Genomic DNA, 16,806 nt, shown 5'->3' with positions numbered 1-16,806 from the left:
AGGTAACTCAGATCACAACTTGATAATAGTCTCTTCTCTAATGGAGCCATTATCTCACGGCTATTTCCAAGCTCATGTTGTTTGGCATTACAAGAATGTAAAATGGGATGACCTGCGAGATTTCTTTTCTATTCCTTGGTCGGATTACCATTTCAAAACTTCTGGTGTCAACGTTTGCTCAGATCGTGTCAGTGAAATTATTCTTGTAGGAATGGAATCCTTTATCCCACACTCCACTTTGAAATCTCATCCTTTATCTAAACCTTGGTTTTCCAATAAATATGCTAAGGCTGTTCAAGAGAAGAATGTTGCATATCATAATTAGCTTGTTTCCAATTCTTCAGTTTCATTTTCTGCCTAAACCAAAGCTCGCAACAACTGTAAAGCAGTTGTTGCGAGCTTAACTTATCAGTCCAAACTAGATTTTGAAAAAGGCTAAGTGTAGAAAACTTGCTTCTTGCCCTAATGGTAGCCGAGCATTCTGGTGTCTTGCCAAAGCTATTGGCCGCAACTTTTGCCCACCTCTGTCAAAACCAGATGGTTCTGTTGTCACTTCGGTCACGGATAAAGCTAACCTGCTAGCATCCCATTTTTCTTCCAACTCATGTATTAATGATTTTGGAAAAACACCTCCCACCATTTGCAATACACTTCATTCAATGCCTCCTGTGGTCTTACGTCAAAAGGATGTCAGAAGGATTTTGATGAATCTCAATGTAAGAAAGCTCCAGGTCCTGATGGTATTTCTCCACTTGTTCTCAAACCTGTGCTCCTGAACTTACTCCTGTTCTTTGCTGCCTTTTTTCACTTTCTTATTTCAAAGGTGTTTTTTCCTCTGCTTGAAAATTTGCCCATATCCAGCCAGTTCCTAAAAAGGGTGACAAATCCCTCCCATCCAATTATCGTCCAATTGCAATTACTTCTACTCTTTCTAAAGTAATGGAGAAATCAATTAACTACTAATTCTTAAACTACCTATCAGATGTTACCGTCTGATCAACGATCGCCTGTATAAATTCCGTCAATGTCCATCCACTGGTGATATTCTGGCTTATGTTACATATTTATGGACAAATTTAATGGAAAAGTTCGGTGAAAATCAAGAAGTTGCTCTTGACATCTCAAAAGCTTTTAATCGTGTTTAGCATAAAGGTCATCTAAACAAGCTTCCATCTTATGGTTTGCCAACTGATTTTTGTAATTGGTTATTCCAGTTTTCTCCCTGGTTGCTCACTGAGGGGATGGTAAATGGCTCTCTGTCTTCTAACTTCTCCACTAATGCTTGTGTCCCCCAAGGTTGAGTTCTTTACCCCACTCTTTTCCTCTTGTATATTAATGACCTTCTTCCATTGACTGGAAATCCCATCCATAGTTGTGCTGATGATAGCACATTGCATTCCACTTTCCATTTTGAGAAACCTTGTTCTGCTCAATCAGCTTCAACTTCTTGAATAAAAGTGCAGCCATTATCAACCCACTGCAGGATGGAAGCCTCCTCAACAATTCATGCTGAGGGAAATGGACCATAATCTGCCACGCTGGTCCAGTGCGGGTTGGCAGATCGACCGTATTCAGCAGTCAGGAGCTTGAACCCCAGTCTACTCAAAGAGCATGTGCTACTGCACTCCCGCTCCTGACCACTGAAACACATATGGGATGTGTTTCAGTGCATATGGTGAGGTAACTAAGAATAAGACTAGGTGCATGTATACCAATGCTAGAAGTATAATAAATAAATTTGATGAATTCGAAGTGTTGGCCAAGACATCAAAGGGGGATAGTGTTGGGATATCAGAGGCATGGTGTCACACAGATATTAGGAATGCGGAATTGGAATTTGGGCAGTACAATGTGTACAGAAATGATAGACAGGATAGGAAGGGAGGAGGGGTTATGCTGTTAATTAGAAGAACATAAAATAAAAATAGGTGCATCCAGTTGTTATACATGGACAGTGCACTGTTGAGTCAGTTTGTCTGACATAAGCACCGCAAAAGCAAAAATAAGAGTAGGAGTGTGTTATAGGCCTAATAACTCAAATGAGTACAATGAACAATTGTACAAAGAAATAGAGTGGGCTAGTAAATCAGAATGTATTATAATGGGGGATTTTAACTTCCAAGATATTAACTGCAACTTGTGGTCACTCGCACACTAGTAAGACTTTTCTGGATTTATTGGATGATGTTTTCTGCAGCAGCATGTTCGAGAGACAACCTGAGAAGGTAATACTCTTGATCTGGTTATCAGCAGTGATCATTTGTGTATTAAGAATTTGCAGATAAAAGAACCACCAGGTGGCAGTGATTACATTATACTGATGTGGGATTTACTTAAAGATATAATTATCATCAGGGGTTAAGGAAAGGATTTTTGCTTCCATAAAGGTAGCTACAGTGGTCTCAGACATTTTTTAAATTCTGTACAGTTAGATCAACTGATGATGTTACCAACAGCAAATTCTAAGTGGGAAGTATTCTAGGAATTAATCGTGGAAGCTACTAAACATTTCATACCTATTAAGAAACATTGTTCAAGGTTTAGGCCTAAATGGTTGTCAAATGAACTAATGAGACTTCCAGCAGAGAAGAAAAATGCATGGGATGCATATAAATTATCAGGAGACACAGAAGCCTAGCCTATAGCAGCTATAAGTTAGTCTGTAATCAAGTCACAAAGGAGGTTAGGCAGTCGAAGGCAGATTACGAGAAATCTTTGGCAAAGGATGCTAAGAAAAATAGCAAGGATTTCTTTGCGTATATAAACTCTAAAAGAAAGGGCATGAATCAGATTGGTTCACTTGATATCGATGGATCGACTGTTGGTGATCCTGCTCAGATAGCAAACAAACTGAATGAGTTTTTTGCATCTACATTCGCACATGAATTATTATGGATTGAAAATGCCAGAAGGTTATCAAATTGTAGCAGAGTGCTTAAGGATTTTGTAATAACTGAGAGCAAAGTGGAAGAGAAATTGTTGAAGTTAAACATAAAAAAGGCACCTGGGGCAGATGGGATCAATCCAGTTATATTAAAGGAAGCAGCAAAGGAAGTAAGCCAACCCTTAGCCATAATTTTAAGAGCATCCTTGGACTCAGGGGAGATCCCCACATACTGGATATGTTGTTATTTTAGACTTTAGGAGCATTAGCAAATTAAGGCCATATTACTCCACGGGGATATGTGGTGGTCATTCTCTGACCTTTCCGCATCCTCCATATTTGGAGAATCACAGGCTCGAAACCTGGACTAATCAAGAAGTGTGTATTACACACTGCTGCTCCTATCCACCTGGCTACGGAGGCACCACTGGAGATGTGCAGATGGGTCCCCAATTCACAAATTGGATCAAAGGGTGACACGAGAAATTATAGACCAGTTAGTTTAATTTCTGTTCTGGGTAAAATAATGGAGTCACTGGTTAAAGAAGCATTGCAGGATCATCTAGACAAGACTGCAGCAATAATCCAGACACAGCATGGGTTTGTTAAGGGAAAATCTTGTCTGACAAATTTGATTGGATATTATGATGTGGTTACAAAAGGAACTGGATGCAAAAAATAATTTTGATATCATATACTTGGATATCAGGAAAGCTTTTGACACTGTTGCACATGGAAGACTACTGTATAAATTGGCGCAGAATGGTATTAAGGGTAAGTTGCTACAATGGATAAAAGGATGGTTGAGTGAGAGAAGACAGAGGGTGGTAATCAATGGTCACTGCTCTTCGTGGACTAATGTTATTAGTGGAGTCCCGCAGGGTTCGGTTTTTGGTCCACTGTTGTTTCGTATATTTATCAATGATATTGATGAAGATATATCAGGCTTAATGTCGAAGTTTGCAGATGATACTAAGGTTGGCAGGATTGTTAATGACAGTAATGGCAGTGTGCTACTGCTACAGGATCTAGAAAATTTGGGAAGATGGGCTGAGAAGTGGCACCTGAAGGTTAACAATGATATATGCAAAATATTGCATATGGAAGAAGTAACCCCAGAGGAACATACCATCTGTGTGGTACTACACTTAGGGTGGTAGAAAATGAAAAAGACCTGGGAGTAATTGTGCAGTCAGATATGAAGTTTTCTGAGCAGTGCAGACAGGCTGCCAGGGCAGGTCATGGGGTTTTGTCAATGATATATAGGAATTTTGCTAGCAGGGAAAAGGAGGTGATTGTCCCTCTGTATAATTCCATGGTCAGCCACGCCTTGAGTACTGCGTACAGGTCTGGAGGCCTCATTTTAGGAAGGATGCAGAGTTGCTTGAGCTTGTGCAGAGAAGGGCAACAAGATTGGTGAGGGGAATGAAGGGATCCTCTTACCAAGAGAGGCTTAAGTTCTGCAAATTGCGGCGGCTGGAGACTAGGCACCTGCGACATGATCTGATTGAGGTGTATAAGGCCTTGAATGGGTTGAACATGCTGAATTCTGATGGGATTCTTCCACTTGTTCAGATTACGATCCTAAGGGGGCTTTCTTTTCTACAGCTGTCTTTCCTAAATTCAAATTTAGGAAAGACAGCTGTAGAATAGATGTGTGGAAATCGGCCTTTATCCAGCAGGTGGTTAATTGCTGGAACAAACTTCTAAATGTCATTGTGGAAGTTGACAGGTTATATAAATTTAAGGAGGAACTGGACAAGCATTTAGAGGGAATGGTTAGATTAATATTACTATCTCGCCAAAAGTATTCTTCTGCTCCTATGGTTATCTTTGGTGACACTCTGATTTCTTGGCAAGTTGATATATCTCTTTTGGGGATTGTTTGTTGTTTGTTATTTGGTTTTTAGGAGCATTAGCAACTAAGGCCATATTGCTCCGGGAATATGCGGTGGTCATTCCCTTGACCTTTCCCCATCCTCCATATTTGGTGGTGACGGGCTCGAACCCCAGTCTAATCAAGAAGCGGGTACTATGCACTGCTGCTCCTTTCCACCTGGCTACAGAGGGGGCAGCCCTTTTGGGGATTACCCTGACTTATAATCTCTCTTCACACAAGCACATTACAAATATTGCTTCCTCTGCATCTAAAAAACGTTTTTCTCTTTCACTCTTGGCTTTACTTTTCCTCCAAACAGCTGTTCACTCTGTACAAATCACAAATCCACCCTACAATGCAATATTGTTCCCACATCTGGGGCATTGCCCCCAAAACCTCCCTCAGGCTTCTAGATTCCATTTAGAAGAGGGCAGTTAGGTTAATTAATGACTCATCTCTAACAGAGTCTCTCCAGTCACTGTCTCATAGATGTACTGTTTCTGCTGCATTCCTTTTCTACAGATACTTCTATGGGTACTGTTCTTTTGAATTGGCATCTATAATTCCTGCTCTCTCTTTCAAAACAGTCACAGTCCGGATATGTTCTGCCACCAGTCAACATCCATTTACTGTCCAACTTCAAACTCACAGAACAAACTTTTCACCTTCCTCATTTATTCATTCACCTGCTGTTTTCTGAAACAACCTTCCTTCATATATATTGCCTGAAAATTACAGTCTACAGAAGTTCAAGTCTAATGTCAACAAATGTCTTCTCTCATCTTCTCAACCACCAACCCAAGCATGGTACTAAGTACTATGCACGAAAGGTTCTAATACCTTTCGTGCAAATATAATTAAAATCTTTAGATTTCAGTAAAGCTTTTGATACTTTCATGCATAAAGCATTATGGCAAGTTACTGCTGTGGATAAAGTAATGGTTCAGTGGGAGAAGACAGAGTTGTTATCACTGTTCTTTATACTATGATTAGTGGTGTACCCCAAGGGCTCAGTGGGGTACACCTCAAATCGCAGTACTGTGATTAGTGGTGGGCCCATTATTGCTTTCTATATTTATTAATGATATTGATGAAGGCATATCAAGCTTAATGTTAAAGTTTGCAGATGATAAAAGTTGCAGATGATAGGATGGTTAATGACAGTAATCGTGATATTCTACTGAAACACGATATAGGAAAATTAAGAAAACAGGCTGAAAAGTGACAAATGTAAGGTACTGCACATGGGTAGTAGTAGTAATCCCAGATTAACACATCAGCCATGTTGGTAACCCACAGTGCTAGCAAAGAATGAAGATCTTGGGGTAATTGCACAGTCAGATGTGAGTTCTCTGAGCAGTGCCTGCTCATGATGATTTGTCAATATATATACAAGAATTTTGCAAATAGGGATTAGGAGGTGATTATCATGTTGTATAAGGTAATGGATATCCTACATCTTGAATAATGCATACAGGTCTGGAAGAGAAGAGCAGAGAGATTAGCGAGTGGATCAAAAGAGTGCACTTATCAGGAAATACTTTAGTTCTGAAAATTGTAGTGTCTGGAGACTATGCACCTACAAGGAGATTGAGGTGTTTAAAGCTTTGAACAGATTGAGCTAGCTCAATGCTGATAGAATCTTTAGTCTTACTCAGACTACAAATACACACGAGCAGACCTAAATTCAAAATGTCTTGAAAAGGATTAAGCAAATTTCTTTCTTTAACACATTCCCTGCCTTTATGCCTATAAGTATCAAAAGGCACTAGAAATAATGTGCCATAATCCAAGAACAATCATTCTTAAGTTATCAATAAATGAGCACTGTAAAAATAAAGAGATTAACAACTATTCAAATACTGGTACACTGATTGGACTGTTTTCTGCAATGCTTTTTTTTTCTTTAATAGACTTGGCATACGGTTTGATTTGTTTTTTGCTTGTGTTGATGTTATTTTATGAATTAAATTTTTATGAAATTTTAAGATATGTTCTAATTTATAACTCTGCATAAAAGTAAGTATTCACTTTTATGCTATAAATTCCAAACATTTATTTTTCAACCAGTATTTATGAATTTCTGGAATGCTGAAGATGTCAGAATGTTGGTGTTTACAACATTCTGAAAATCATGGCACACTGGATGCTCTCTCTCTCTCTCTCTCTCTCTCTCGTACAGGTGGCAGCAAATGCTTTAATAATTATAAAGATACTAAGGACACTTTTTCACTTTTTTGTGTTGTCCAGTAATATTCCTTTAGTCAGAATGACTGGGTTTTGTTATAAATTCACATCTTTTCTTAAAGAGGCTAGAGTTGGTTTATCTAAATTTAAATATGGATTAGACAAATAGTAAATAAATGAATTGAGTTGACAGATGGCACTGCTTTTTTTAATTTATATATAAACTGTGAAATCAGTAGAAAAGTAAAAGAAGAAAAGTAAATATATATATATATATATATATATAAATTCACCGATCCCTACCTGGATATCCAACTCTGCCTACATCTCCCTTCACTCCAAACAAAGATGGTTCACCTTTAAGTCCTGGGTATCCCAGTAAACCATACTGACCTTGTTCCCCTTTGAGACCAGGTAAACCTGGGTACCCTTGTCTGCCTTGTAAACCATGATCACCTTGTTCACCTGTAATATATTACAAAAAGCAGATCTTTTAATCAATGAGGATACTGCTAAAAATTTTAAATGGTACAAAGAGTAAATGATTACATATTCTGAAACCTCTTGTGAAAGAATTAATAAACAAAATAGTTATGTTATTAAGAAAAACTTTACTGGAACAGAAAATAAGAGAAATGATAATTTAAAAGAATGCACAACTCATTCATATTATATACACAGGTTTGTTTACCTCTTCTCTTTACCTACCTACCAAAATTATTTAAACACACATATATTCAAGTAGTAGTTAATACAATTTGGATTATATAGAGAAGAATCAGTTAAGCAGGATCATTAAAGGCTTTTAAATGCAATCAAAGTAAATATAAAATAAAAAGGGAATGGTACAAGGATTGAAATATAATACAGAGACAGTTGCTGTGGGCAATTATTTACCAACAGTTCAAAGGATGGGAGAGCTAATTACAGAATTGATATGGCTAGCACTGCTATCACAGACAAATACACCATCTGTATCAAAATAGAGGGAGTGGATGAAAAACAGCAAACTCTTACTTGGGTACACAGTAACATAGTGAACAAATTTGATGAATTTGAATTAGAGGTTTTTTTTTTTTTTTTTTTTTATGAAAACCCCAAACATGAAATGTATTAGAACCTACAGTACTAGTATGCTGTGCATGGGTTGAAGGTTGAGGAGATGAAAGAAGGTATTTATTGATATTAGACTTGAACCGCTGTAGATTGTAATTTTCAGGAAATGCATACGAAGGAAGGTTGTTCCAGAAAACAAAAGTTGAATGAATAAATGAGGAAGAAAAAGAAAAGTTGGTTCTGAATGTGCTTATGCCAGAAATTAGAAGTCAAGATAATCCCCAATAGAGATATCTGATCTTGCCTGGAATTGGAATATCATTGAAGAGAAGCAAAGAAGCAGAAGAATCCGTTTTGCAAGATATAAAATATGGCTGTGTTTTAGAAGGATTGAAATCAACTAAGTAATATTTACCCCACTGGAAAATTATATGGAGATCAGCATTTAAGGAATTGGTAGTGAATATTTGAGAAGTTGAAGCTGTTTGTGCAGGGCAAGCTTTCTAAAATTGGAAGGTACAATGTAATGTACTATCATCACCAAAACTATGAATATGATTTCCAGGAAGAGAAGGTCATTGATATACAAGAGGGAAAGAGTGGGAGAAAGAACTGAACCTTGGGAAACACCAGCATTAGTGGAGGAGTTAGAAGAGAGACAGCCATCTACCATCAACTGCACTGAGCAGTCAGAAAGAAAACTGGATACCCAATTACAAAAAGCAGATGGCAAACCATAAGATGGAAGTCTTTGATCAAAAGCATTGAAACTTTTCCATTGAATTTTTCCACAGATTGGGAGACTTAAGACAAAATGTCATAAGTGGATTGAGACTGACGGAATCCATACTGGAAATCACTGATCAGATGGAAGGTTTCTAGATAGTTTAAGAGTTGACAGTTAATTGATTTCTCCATTACTTTAAAAGAATAGAAGTTCAATGACGATAATTGGATGGGAGGGATTTGTTACCTTTTTTAGGAACTGGCAGGATATGAGAAAATTTTCAAGAAGAAGAAGGGAAAATGCCTTTGGAATAAGAAAGTGAAAAAAGGTGACACAGAACAGGTGTAAGTTCAGGAGCACAGATTGTAAGAACAAGTGGAGAAATAACATCAGAACCTGGAACTTTCTTGGAATCAAGATTTGTCAAAATCCTATCCTTCTGACATCCTTTTGACAGAAGACCACAGGAGGCATTGAATGAAGTGTACTTGGAATGGTGGAAGGTGGTTTACCAAGAAAAATAGGATGTTAGCAGGTCAGCTCTGTCAAAACCAGATGATAGAACCATTTGATTTTGACAGAAGTGGAACAGAGATTGGCAAAATAGCTTTGGCATGAGACCAGAAACAAGTTTTCTACTTGTAGCCGTTACAAAATCCAAACTAGATTTTGAAAGCAGTTATTAATCAGTCCAATCTAGATTGGATTGATTAATAACTGCTTTACAAATTTTGCAAACTCTAGTGTAGGCAGAAAACGAACCTGGAGATTTGGAAACAAGCCAATTACAATATGCAACATTCTTCTTTTGAACAGCCTTTACACATTTATTGGAAAACCAAGCTTTAGATAGAGGATGAGATTTTAAGGGGGAGTGTGGAATAAAGGATTCCATCCCTACAAGAATAATCTGAGCAAATATTGACATCAGTAGTTTTGAAACAGTAATTCAACCAAGAAAAAGAAGAAACTAAATCTCGCAGATCATCCCATTTCGCATTCTTGTAATGCCAAACAACATATGGTTGAGAATGGCGATGAGAGAAAGGCTCCATTAGAGAAGAGACCATCACCAAGTTGTGATCTGATTATCTGGTATTCTGATTGTCTGGTATTCTGGTTGGTAAATTAATGATCTGTGCGAGATCATTAATAATTGCAAAAGTCTCCACATCTCGACCAGCTGGGTCAATGTGACTAGAAAATGGAAGTCAGCTGGAGTTGTGAATATTAATATCACATAGGTTTTATACCTAGGGTATAACTCCATGTGCAACAGTAGACTAAAAGATGCTGATAAACAATATTAGAAATATGGTAGCATTCCTGATCAGGGATTTGAGTACAATATACACAATATAAAAAGGATAGTCATGAAAAGGAGGCTTAAAAATGTACCAAATGTGATCCTGGGAAAATGCATGTGGACATTGTGCACATACATATGTGCACAATGTCCACATGCATTTTCACTCTTACAATTGCATATGTGCATTGTATCACATAATTTTTATTTAACTCTTTTATTTAACTCTTTTTAACTCTTTTATTAGCATATTTGCTGCCTGCAATAAAACAGCTACACTGAAGTTGTATTTTTGCATAGCATAAATGATTTTTCTAAAAATAAATAAAACAAAACTAAATGTGCAATAATATTATGTCAGGTTTATTAACTTTTAGCTTCTGTACAAAATAGAATATTAATCTTTGCTAATAGTAAACAACAAGCTAAAAACAAATCACAAAATAGAAACCCTCCATGAGTAAATCAAAAAAATTTCCTTGTACATTTGAATGTCTCTGTCTTTTATAGTATGATCATCCAAAACCAAGACCCATATAGTCACCCAAAACTATAGAAAAATGGAATGCAGAACTGACAATCTGAATTCCATTTTTCCAGAATTTTAAAGTCAATTTGCCAACTAGTTATTTGTAATTTTCCCTTGTAAGGTTACCAAGAAAGCCAATCCCTACAAGGTGAAATGGCTGCCAGGCAATTTTATTATTATAATTATTAGCCATATAGTGTAAAGGAAGCCTGAGGCTTATGCAGCACCAGCCCTAAAAAAAAATTGAGTTATGAGTAGAGAGAGAGAGAGAGAGAGAGAGAGAGAATTAGAAGGGAATCACCAAGAAAGAGAAGAATGATGATATCCAGCTCAGGACCCTGGGTGTGTGTCAAGCCCATGCTCACCAGATCAGTCATTTTGTTGTCCAGTTCTTGTGAAGCTAACATCTGCTAACTTGTGGACCAATAAATATGCTACCTTTCATTTTTGCATCAAACAATTTTAGAAACAGATTATATATACTTGAAGTGTCAACTTGAGGATCTGGTGCTTTAAAAATTGCTGGGTTGGTCTTAGCTTGATATGGAGCAGTGAAAGCAAAGATTTGTTTTTTTCTGGAATCAAGGTATTGTTTACTGCATTGTGTGCTGCAGATTGCAACTCAATTTTGACGGAACCACTCTCTTTTCCCATAGTGATGGTCTACTCCCCTGCTGCAGATTCAAAACATTATCATTACTGCAGTTCAGAAATCCATGCATAAAAAGAAGCTAAAAACTAACTGCACACCTTGGTGGAACAACCAACTTTCTTCTACTCGGAAACTTGTACACCGGGGGTCGGCAACCTGCAGCTCGCGAGCTGCATGCGGCTCTTTAATTTTTAGCCTACATGAAGCAAAGTTTGAAATGGAGTTAGAGGACTTAAAAATCAAGGATATGTAGAGCGAAAAACTAAAATGCCTTAAAACTGAAATTGAGGATTTGGAGAGGCAAAAGGCTGCCCTTACAATTCTACATAAATGGATGCCGATAGATGAGTTGAAAAAGCAAGACCAAATTGTGTTCGACGCGTGGTGTAGCTTACTGGACACGTACATAAATTTGAAAATATTTGTGTTTGGACTTCCTTCAGTTTTTGGTTCGAATTTCTGCAGACAAATATTTTCGAACATAAACTGTATTAAAAAATAAATCAAGAAACCGTCTGAACGATGCGAGTCTCTCAGCATGCTTAAAGATGAAAATTACAGCATACTTCCCTGATGTTGAGAGACACGCTCAAGAAGTTCAGCAGCAAAAGTCACATTAATTAGAAATATTATTAATAAATAATATATTTTTTTTAATAAAACACCTTTCCACTCTATTCCATTTCTTAAAAAACTCCCCCACTCCTCCCCCTAAGCTTGAGCTGAAGTACGGCTCTTTGGATTCTCTCTTTTTTTTTTTTTAATCAGATCAAAAATGGCTCTTCACTCAAAAAGGTTGCCGACCCCTGTTGTACACAAAGCCAGAAGAAATTTTCAGTGCAAACGGCATACTTGGCCTCAAGAAGAAGGTAACAGATTACATGATGAATACAAAACTCTCAAAAAATATATGTAAAATTGATTTATGAAAGCAAATTGCAATCCTTGCACAATTTTGTCAGTACAGCTGGAAATAATAATCCTTGGGTGTCATTTATAAAATTGCTAAAAATAAAATGATCCTAGGTGACATTTTTAACTCCATTACCTCCAACAGTATGGAAACTCTTACATTAACAGATTCCATAAATGCCATCTTGGACCAACTGCTGCCAAACGATTGGCAGTATGAAGTGTCAATAATTGACACTTCATACTATCTATCTATTCAAGATTTAAACCAAAAATACCTTCCTTTTGAAGAAACAAGTCCATTCACTGCAGAGGAACTTACTTCAATCCTGAATAAAATTCAGTCAAATAAATGTCCTGGCAATGACCTGATTGATAATATACTTATCAGACACTTTTATAACCTCAAGCCCAAATTCTACTTAAATTATTCAACAACTGCTTAGATACTGGAACATTTCCCAAACCATGGAAACATGCCATTCTTAAGATTTTACATAAACTTGGTAAACCACTGCCAGATCCTACCACCCCATAGCCTTGCTCTCTCACCTTGGAAAAGTGTTAGAGAGACTAATCGCTAATAAAATTACTACACTGCAGGGTGCTACAAGTTCCACATCCTCTCTTCAGTACGGTTTTAGATGAAAAGATGCCTTATTAGAACTTTATCACCTTATTGATAGCTCCACTTCTAAGTATGCTATGGCAATCTTTATTGACTTTGAGAACGCTTTTGATACCTTATGGTGGGAGAGCAGCCTCAGTAGGCTTCGTTCCAATCATTGCTCTCTTCAGCTTGTTAGAAATTACTATGCTGAATGCACTGTCACTATCATCACTAAAATAATGAAGATTCACAGATCTGTCTCCCGTGGTTGACCACAAGGATCAATTTTGGATCCCTTGATTTGGAACCTAGTCCTTGATGACTGGCTGCTAAGGACAACTGAATTTCAAAATGTGCAACAACTTGCATATGCAGATGACCTTATCATTTTGGTGAATGAAAACTCAAGATCTGATTTAGAACTGTATGTCAATAAAGTGCTCCTTGAACTAATTGTCTTGGTCCTCTAAGAACAAAATGAAATTATCCCCAACCAAATCCAAGATTATGGTTCTTAAACACAAATTAGACTACGGCAGACCACCAGTTGTAAAACTTGACAAGAAATCACTTCTACTTGTCCGAAGCACCAAAGTTTTAGGAGTCATCATCGATGACTGCTTTGCCTTTACTGCATATATTCAACATATCTGTCTGTCAAAGTTAAGAGTTTTACCACAATGCTGCTCCGAATTACCAGATAAGATTGGGGATTGAACACCAAAACCCTACATCTATTTTATAATACTGCCATAATCCCAATTACAACCTATGCTGCCAGTCTTTGGTTTAGACATACTGCACTTAAAACTGTACAAGCTAAGTTATCCACTATTCAATGTTGTTTTCTCCTTGGCCTACTTCATGTTTACCGAACAGTATCAACTCCACCTCTACAGACTCTTGCGGGCACTATACCACTTGACCTGCATGTTGTGTTTAGAGGCATTTATATGGAATTTCAGGGAATCATTATTGATCCTCAGGCTGATCCCAAAACTGAATGAACTCTATGCTGGAATTTGTTAGTCAACACCTGGCAGAATAGATGGAATTCTACCAAAAAATTCATTCCTAACATAACTACATTACTTCCATCGTCCACCAAAAAATGGTTTTCATCCTCACTGTTTATCCCCTACATACTAACTGGATATGGTTCGGTTAATGCAAAACTTTATCAATTCAAAATTTATAATATACAGTTTCCTGTCGATGTGGGCTACTGGAAGACTCTTCTCACGTCTTTTTTGAATGCTCCATTTATGAGGACCTAAGATTGGTTTTTAAGGCAACAGTTCCAAACTTGTCTCCTGGGTGTATGGAGATACTCATATCTATCAATAATTTCAGGCCCTTCAAATCGCAGGAAAACTTTCAACCACAATTTTAATGCAGGCAATCAAATTGAAAATACATCATAAATGATAATGCAACCTGTTGCCTCATCTGTCGTCCTGATAACATCATGTACAAAATTTTGATGGTTTTTAAGAACATATGAAGGTTTTAACAGATGCTGAATTTTTCTGGCTCATCCTTTATCAAGATGATTAAGGATCCTTTATCCTCCACAACTAAATCCTTCCTCTGCACAGTGATACGGTCATCAACCAGTGACTTCTGATACCACTCCAGTTTAACAGATTTATATCTAGAACTTGTTCCTGCCTTGCTGACCTTGTTTTTGGATGACATTACTACTGCTGTTTGACTGTACACCTTTTTTCTTTGTGGACTACTTTGGGCAGCACTGGATAAAAAAAAAATATTTTTTTTTTTTTTTTTTTTTTTACTTTATGCTATTTTCTTCTTTATTTTTTTGTCTTCTGCTGTCCTGTCTCCTGGGAATGATTGCGTGTGCGTGCGTGCACTGTTGCCGGCACAGGATTCTTTTGAATGGTTCCAAACTTGCTTTGGACATTCAGTTCATGCTGAGGTTGGTCACGGTGCATGTGTAGTTGTGGCCTACCTCCCCGTGGTGTAGACCGACACTGGGCAGGCTTTACAGGTGATTGACTGCCTGGCGACAAAACAGCCAAAAACAACTAAACAACACACACACTGCACACATAATATTACACACATTTCTGGCCTTTTACAGAGCTCTGTAATCATCACAGTGTACAAAGGCGAAGTTGAACTTTCATTCAGGTGCCATCCAGATTCAGGTTTCGTTCAAGCTGACATGACTACTAAATATGGTATGATGTTCCTGCATTGTCTCTATCTCACAAACTCCTCTGACATGTGGTTGTCCTGGAGTATAGACAGAATATTCATTTTAGGCCTGATGTGAAATGGGAATAGTTTTTTTTTTTTTTTTTTTGCTGATGCTGCATAAGCTTGCTTTCTTGCATCATATGCCTCTACTAATTCTGATGTTAATGTAGCCAAGTGATCTGGAGAAAGAGTGCAGTAACACATGCTCTTTGAATGACTGCAGTTCAAGTTTAAATACAGTGGATTGTATTCATGATTTATTGTAAATTCTCCTGACCTAGTGGTCATGCCAAAATATAAATGAGAACTTTGACAAACTTAATGAACAATCTCCTAAACCCAGAAGGAACATCTTGAAGTAACCACAGACATTCTCTTTATGCTGGCATCATACTAGACCTTCTCTAACATATGGTTCCTATTTCCACAATCTCTCTTTTAAGATGGACAGAGTGTGCAACAGGAATCTGTGGACATATGTTCCCATTGTGAAGCAACGCAGCTTTTAAACTTTTGCTTGAATTGTCTATGAAAAGATGCCATTCTTCTGGATTTTGACTAATGCTGGTTTTTATTCATAAAGGCCAATCAAATAAAAACAATAGCACAACGATTTTGCAACAAACAAAAAATGTAAATTACTGTCTCTTTTTCTATGCATGGTAGTCTTGCAGTTGGTATCCAGAAGATTCAATTCTTTTAAAAAAAGATGTCAGGAGCTCTGCATTGGCTAAATCATCCAATCCTTCACTAAATAATCCAGTCCTTGTTGATTAGGAAAATGTAGCATTTTATTTGTTTCTGAGGTATAATCCCAATTATCCTGTTCACCATACACATTATCCAATTCTGAAAACTCTTCTTTTTAATCTACAGACTTTTTAAACTTTGATATAAGGCATATCGTACAAAATAACATAAAAAAAAGTCGTGACAGTTTGTGGATTCTCCATTTGAGATATAGCAAAAGGCATGCACTTACGACTACCAAGAAAACAAAACTATCCCTTTAATGTGAGGGATGGTTTTGTATTCTTGCCTGTACATCTGTTTACACCCACATTTGTTAGCCACAGAAAACTGGGGAGGGGGACTTTTTATAAAAGTATTTCATTAACACTAAAGAAAAAAAAAAATGGCACTGTGGGATTCACTACACAAAATACATGTAAGAAACAGTTAAATATAAACAAATGTTTTGTTACATAGTATAATATTTTGGTATGGGTTGTACACAAGAAAATTACAGTTACTTGTATTAAGAGTAAAGAAAAGAGTTGAACTCAGACAACATTATCCTCTGTATTTCTTACAGAGGATAATGTTGGGGCGCAGGCTTTGTCTGTGTTCAATTCAGTGGTGAAAAGCTGAAATTCCTAAGGGATACAGGTGCCAAATGGTAAATGTTTCAGAAAATGATTCTGAATGTTACATACAGTTTCATACCTTCAAAAAGATATGGGACAAGATGGAAACTGAAATGGAAAACAAATAATTGGTGAAAAGTATCAGAAAAGAAGGCTGCTTGTGACATCTAAAAATATCAAGATAAGCTTTGTGAAATGCATAAAGAAATTTGTAACCAGATTAGCCGACATGTAAGGCAAGAGGATAAGGCTATTATGAAAAGGAGTTGACAAAAAGAACAATTAATTCTCTTTATGTGAAAACTAAAAGGAAGAATGGAGCACATGGGAAAGCAGTGTAATCAGCATTACTGATACCTATTGAGGCCCAACAAAATTATACTTCTGGGGAAGGGGGGCTCTTAATTCAGCTAACACAATTATTCAGCATTAAATGAATTTGTGATAAATAAAACAGCCCTGGAGGAGAAATGA

General features: G+C 37.1%; 1 protein-coding gene across 1 annotated transcript in view; it reads right to left on the bottom strand.

The window, feature by feature from the left end:
• Positions 1 to 16,806, bottom strand: part of LOC150080841 (uncharacterized) — an 852,072-nt gene that overhangs the window by 215,484 nt on the left and 619,782 nt on the right. The window contains exon 28 of the mRNA XM_090381010.1: positions 7,254 to 7,415. Coding sequence (XP_090237136.1) covers positions 7,254 to 7,415 — 162 coding nt within the window. The remainder of the gene's footprint in view (positions 1 to 7,253; positions 7,416 to 16,806) is intronic.

This window comes from Mastigoproctus giganteus, chromosome 9 (assembly GCF_048544385.1).
Source record: "Mastigoproctus giganteus isolate SK-2022 chromosome 9, ASM4854438v1, whole genome shotgun sequence".
In the NCBI taxonomy this organism is placed as follows: domain Eukaryota; kingdom Metazoa; phylum Arthropoda; class Arachnida; order Uropygi; family Thelyphonidae; genus Mastigoproctus; species Mastigoproctus giganteus.
This window is presented reverse-complemented; position numbering and strand designations above follow the sequence as displayed.